This window comes from Cheilinus undulatus, linkage group 9 (genome assembly GCF_018320785.1).
Source record: "Cheilinus undulatus linkage group 9, ASM1832078v1, whole genome shotgun sequence".
In the NCBI taxonomy this organism is placed as follows: domain Eukaryota; kingdom Metazoa; phylum Chordata; class Actinopteri; order Labriformes; family Labridae; genus Cheilinus; species Cheilinus undulatus.
Window position 1 is genome coordinate 303,658 of NC_054873.1, and position 6,511 is coordinate 310,168.

At 47.6% G+C, this 6,511-nt stretch overlaps 1 protein-coding gene across 2 annotated transcripts in view; it reads right to left on the minus strand.

Annotated features, from left to right (window-relative positions):
- The window catches only part of tbc1d15 (TBC1 domain family, member 15), a 41,527-nt gene extending 41,100 nt beyond the window's left edge, over positions 1–427 (minus strand). Inside the window, exon 1 of one of the 2 annotated variants that reach the window (XM_041795550.1) lies at positions 289–427. In XM_041795550.1, coding sequence (XP_041651484.1) covers positions 289–312 — 24 coding nt within the window. In that variant the 5' untranslated portion in view covers positions 313–427. Of the gene's footprint in view, positions 1–36; positions 131–288 lie in introns of those variants that run through there. The other variant, XM_041795551.1, reaches the window with a different exon arrangement.
- Between the last annotated feature and the right edge of the window lie 6,084 nt (positions 428–6,511).

Here is a 6,511-nt window from a genome sequence, read left to right on the forward strand (position 1 = left end):
ACTCGGTCTAAATCGGTCTAAATCGGTCAGACTCGCCTCCATGCTGGGTTGTTGTCGTGTTGTGTCCTCGTGCTCTCAGCTGATCGTGATGTAACTACACTGTTAGCACCGTTAGCCTCAGTTAGCACAGCGGCTAACCGGAGCTAACTCATCATTAGCTCTGAGCTACCTGAGGCGGGAAGCTCTACAGTGACGTCACTCTGAGCCTGTTATTTACCCTGAGATAAAGTTATACAGTTCTTAATCTAACAGAGTTTTTAAACATGAACAATCTTTTCAGGTTTTTACCTTTAACAAACAATCCGCCGCCATGTCGACGTTCTCTGACGGTGACGTAAGCAGCTCACGTGCCTGCCAGCCACCAAAACAAAACTGACAACTCAGCTTCCGGTGGAGAGCTCTGCGCAGGCGCACTGCATGACTTTTTTTTTGTCTCAGTTGTTTGTGCTGAGCAGAGGCGGACCTAGCTGGGGCCCTGGACTAGCAGGATTCTGGACTAGCAGGATTCTGGACTAGCAGGATTCTGGACTAGCAGGGATTCTGGACTAGCAGGGATTCTGGATCACATGAACTTAGTCCTGTTTCAGTGGCATTAAAGCAGCTGATGGTGACCAGATATAAATAGAATATAGATATTTGTGTGAATTATGACATCTTTTCTCCATTTGTAGATCAGTTCTGTTATTTTAACAAATATTTAAAATAAACCTACCCTGTGGCCCCGTTTTCAGAGCTTTGGTCACTGAAACATGACCATGGCTCTGATGTTGTTTGGTCAACAATGTTTGCAGGTTTTTATTCTGTAGAGGAAACTCTGCTGACAGTTGTTCTGGTTGGTTTCACATTGAGTTAGGAAGTAGGATGTATTTTTGATCAATAATTCTGTAAAAAGGGGGAAATAATGGATGTGGAGGGCCCCGTGCCTGTCACGTCCTCCACTGGTTCTCCGGTCTGACTGAATTATTACAGCACAGCTAAAGTAGCAGCGTTCATAATCTAAGGTCACAGCAGTGCTGCACACTGCTTCCATTCATCACAGATGCCTGACACCAACTTAGACATGTTTGAACTCTTTCAGCTCATTGTCCTGATGAAGCTGATGGTGATTTTACACACAGTCAGAGCCTGGACCACCTCAGCCTTAACAGTCTTCATGGGCGTAGACCACCTCAGCCTTAACAGTCTTCATGGGCGTAGACCACCTCAGCCTTAACAGTCTTCATGGGCGTAGACCACCTCAGCATTAACAGTCTTCATGGGCGTAGACCACCTCAGCCTTAACAGTCTTCATGGGCGTAGACCACCTCAGCCTTAACAGTCTTCATGGGCGTAGACCACCTCAGCCTTAACAGTCTTCATGGGCGAGACCACCTCAGCCTTAACAGTCTTCATGGGCGTAGACCACCTCAGCCTTAACAGTCTTCATGGGCGAGACCACCTCAGCCTTAACAGTCTTCATGGGCGTAGACCACCTCAGCCTTAACAGTCTTCATGGGCGTAGACCACCTCAGCCTTAACAGTCTTCATGGGCGTAGACCACCTCAGCCTTAACAGTCTTCATGGGCGTAGACCACCTCAGCCTTAACAGTCTTCATGGGCGTAGACCACCTCAGCCTTAACAGTCTTCATGGGCGTAGACCACCTCAGCCTTAACAGTCTTCATGGGCGTAGACCACCTCAGCCTTAACAGTCTTCATGGGCGACCACCTCAGAATTAACAGTCTTCATGGGCGTAGACCACCTCAGCCTTAACAGTCTTCATGGGCGTAGACCACCTCAGCATTAACAGTCTTCATGGGTAGACCACCTCAGCCTCAACAGTCTTCAGGGTCGTAGACCACCTCAGCCGTAACACTCTTCCCGGTCGTTGTACACCTCAGCCTTAACAGTCTTCATGGGCGTAGACCACCTCAGCCTTAACAGTCTTCATGGGCGTAGACCACCTCAGCCTTAACAGTCTTCATGGGCGTAGACCACCTCAGCCTTAACAGTCTTCATGGGCGTAGACCACCTCAGCATTAACAGTCTTCATGGGCGTAGACCACCTCAGCCTTAACAGTCTTCATGGGCGTAGACCACCTCAGCATTAACAGTCTTCATGGGCGTAGACCACCTCAGCCTTAACAGTCTTCATGGGCGTAGACCACCTCAGCATTAACAGTCTTCATGGGCGTAGACCACCTCAGCCTTAACAGTCTTCATGGGCGTAGACCACCTCAGCCTTAACAGTCTTCATGGGCGTAGACCACCTCAGCCTTAACAGTCTTCATGGGCGTAGACCACCTCAGCATTAACAGTCTTCATGGGCGTAGACCACCTCAGCCTTAACAGTCTTCATGGGCGTAGACCACCTCAGCCTTAACAGTCTTCATGGGCGTAGACCACCTCAGCCTTAACAGTCTTCATGGGCGTAGACCACCTCAGCATTAACAGTCTTCATGGGCGTAGACCACCTCAGCCTTAACAGTCTTCATGGGCGTAGACCACCTCAGCCTTAACAGTCTTCATGGGCGTAGACCACCTCAGCATTAACAGTCTTCATGGGCGTAGACCACCTCAGCCTTAACAGTCTTCATGGGCGTAGACCACCTCAGCATTAACAGTCTTCATGGGCGTAGACCACGCCAGCATTAACAGTCTTCATGGGCGTAGACCACGCCAGCATTAACAGTCTTCATGGGCGTAGACCACGCCAGCATTAACAGTCTTCATGGGCGTAGACCACCTCAGCATTAACAGTCTTCATGGGCGTAGACCACCTCAGCCTTAACAGTCTTCATGGGCGTAGACCACGCCAGCATTAACAGTCTTCATGGGCGTAGACCACCTCAGCATTAACAGTCTTCATGGGCGTAGACCACCTCAGCATTAACAGTCTTCATGGGCGTAGACCACGCCAGCATTAACAGTCTTCATGAGCGTAGACCACCTCAGCATTAACAGTCTTCATGGGCGTAGACCACCTTTAGGATTAACAGTCTTCATGGGCGTAGACCACGCCAGCATTAACAGTCTTTATGGGCGTAGACCACACCGGCATTAACAGTCTTCATGGGCGTAGACCACGCCGGCATTAACAGTCTTCATGGGCATAGACCACGCCGGCATTAACAGTCTTCATGGGCGTAGACCACGCCAGCATTAACAGTCTTCATGGGCGTAGACCACCTCGGCATTAACAGTCTTCATGGGCGTAGACCACGCCAGCATTAACAGTCTTCATGGGCGTAGACCACGCCAGCATTAACAGTCTTCATGGGCGTAGACCACCTCAGCATTAACAGTCTTCATGGGCGTAGACCACCTCAGCATTAACAGTCTTCATGGGCGTAGACCACGCCAGCATTAACAGTCTTCATGGGCGTAGACCACCTCAGCATTAACAGTCTTCATGGGCGTAGACCACCTCAGCATTAACAGTCTTCATAGGCGTAGACCACGCCAGCATTAACAGTCTTCATGGGCGTAGACCACCTCAGCATTAACAGTCTTCATGGGCGTAGACCACCTCAGCATTAACAGTCTTCATGGGCGTAGACCACCTCAGCATTAACAGTCTTCATGGGCATAGACCACGCCAGCATTAACAGTCTTTATGGGCGTAGACCACGCCGGCATTAACAGTCTTCATGGGCGTAGACCACCTCAGCATTAGCAGTCTTCATAGGCGTAGACCACGCCAGCATTAACAGTTTTCATGGGCGTAGACCACCTCAGCATTAACAGTCTTCATGGGCGTAGACCACGCCAGCATTAACAGTCTTCATGGGCGTAGACCACCTCAGCATTAACAGTCTTCATGGGCGTAGACCACGCCAGCATTAACAGTCTTCATGGGCGTAGACCACCTCAGCATTAACAGTCTTCATGGGCGTAGACCACGCCAGCATTAACAGTCTTCATGGGCGTAGACCACCTCAGCATTAACAGTCTTCATGGGCGTAGACCACGCCAGCATTAACAGTCTTCATGGGCGTAGACCACCTCAGCATTAACAGTCTTCATGGGCGTAGACCACGCCGGCATTAACAGTCTTCATGGGCGTAGACCACCTCAGCATTAACAGTCTTCATGGGCGTAGACCACCTCAGCATTAACAGTCTTCATGGGCGTAGACCACGCCAGCATTAACAGTCTTCATGGGCGTAGACCACGCCAGCATTAACAGTCTTCATGGGCGTAGACCACCTCAGCATTAACAGTCTTCATGGGCGTAGACCACGCCAGCATTAACAGTCTTCATGGGCGTAGACCACCTCAGAATTAACAGTCTACATGGGCGTAGACCACGCCAGCATTAACAGTCTTCATAGGCGTAGACCACGCCAGCATTAACAGTCTTCATGGGCGTAGACCACCTCAGAATTAACAGTCTACATGGGCGTAGACCACGCCAGCATTAACAGTCTTCATAGGCGTAGACCACGCCAGCATTAACAGTCTTCATGGGCGTAGACCACCTCAGCATTAACAGTTGAGCGAGCAGCTGAGTTGCGTGCTGACATGACGTCAATGCAACCCCTATTGTTGTGTGTAGCTCCACCTTTTTGGTTGGTTTAGGTAAGATTGGCACCCCTGTGGAAGGGTGCCGACAAGTGGGACGGTACGGGTCATTTTTTTAGGACCATTTCCAACTTTTGCTCTATGGAAACGTCAAAAACATGCGTGCCGTTCAGCACCAAACAGAGCCGGACCACTTGGTGGAAACAACCTATAATTCTGACAACCTCAGAGCAGACAGGGTCCAGCGCCCAGGGGTGCCCAGACCCCAGGTTGGGAACCACTGAAATAGAGTAAGACAAAATACTGGGGCCCTGCTTCCCCCTTTAAATGCTGAAATGGTACAGTCTAGGCTGTGAAATAATGTAAATTTAATTCTACCATAGAGAAAAATTTTGCTTATGATGGTTTAAAAATCCATGAAACTGCAGACATTTAAAAATACACTAGCCGGTTAAGGAGGGCCCTGTGTCATATCTTCTTCTGGGGGCCCAAAATCCCTAGCTACGCCCCTGACTGTCTTTACGGGGTGGGTTTTACTGTAAGGCTATAAATAATGAAGAGCTCTGTGTTTAACATTCATCTACAGTCAGATCAGAGGAGTAGGAATAAAAAGGATCTAACAGGTCCACTTGCAGTCAGATGTCTTTATAGATAGTCTGGCAGTGAAAACTCATTTGTCTGTTTCTGAAGAGAAATGTTAACTCTGCTGGAAGGAAATCAGCCCTGAGCTTTAGATAAAGACTCTGACTGCAGGACGGTTTACCTGGGAACACCTAAACCTGCTGGCTGGGACTAACCCTCAGCTGAACCTGCTGGCTGGGACTAACCCTCAGCTGAACCTGCTGGCTGGGACTAACCCTCAGCTGAACCTGCTGGCTGGGACTAACCCTCAGCTGAACCTGCTGGCTGGGACTAACCCTCAGCTGAACCTGCTGGCTGGGACTAACCCTCAGCTGAACCTGCTGGCTGGGACTAACCCTCAGCTGTGCTTGGTTTCAGATGAGATCAGGGACAGGTTAGCATGATGCTGCTAGCCTACATGTCCCTCCATGCCTGCTCAGTCAGTAGTGGGGCGTTTAGTCCATCTAGGCTTCAAAGATCTAACCCGACAATGGAATTCTCTGGGAGCCGTCCTGGGCCACGTACAATCATGTCCTGGTCCGACTTTGGTCCTCGGGTCTTGAATTTGACATCTGTGACGTAGAGCCTTGGTTCAGTGGTGGACAGGTCCGGGATTTTAAAAAAGAGAAATCCACAAACAAGCTGGCCCCAGAAGGAGAGGAAAACCTCCTAGTGGTCTAGTCAGAGTCTGGACTTAGACCTGGCTAAGATGCTGTGACCTTAAACAGGCTGGAAACCCTCCAATGAGGCTGAATGAGGAGAATGGGACAACATTCCTCCACAGTGATGTAAAGACTCACTGACAGTTAACACAGACGCCAAGGATGGAACAGGCATCAGGATCAGGTTTACAGTTTCACAGAGGGCCGGGTAGGTTTGATTTACCCTGAGAAAATTAAATCACCATTTAAACTCTGAGTTTATTTACTCTGATTATCAGTAAAACTATCATATATATTAACAATTATTGTCTGAATATTACGATTTTCTTCACATTGACAGAAAAAAACTTTAAATTAATAGAAAAAAAACTTAACATTAATAGAAAACAACTTTACATTAAAAAAACTTTACATGAACAGAAAAAACTTTATATTAACAGAAAAAAAAAACTTTACATTAACAAGAAAAAAATATATATTCACAGAAAAAAAAAACTTTACATCAACAGAAAAAAAACAACTTTACATTAACAGAAAAAACTTTACATTGACAAGAAAAAAAATTACATGAACGGAACTAAAACTTTACATGAACAGAACTAAAACTTTACATGAACGGAAATAAAACTTTACATGAACGGAACTAAAACTTTACATGAACGGAACTAAAACTTTACATGAACGGAAATAAAACTTTACATGAACGGAAATAAAACTTTACATGA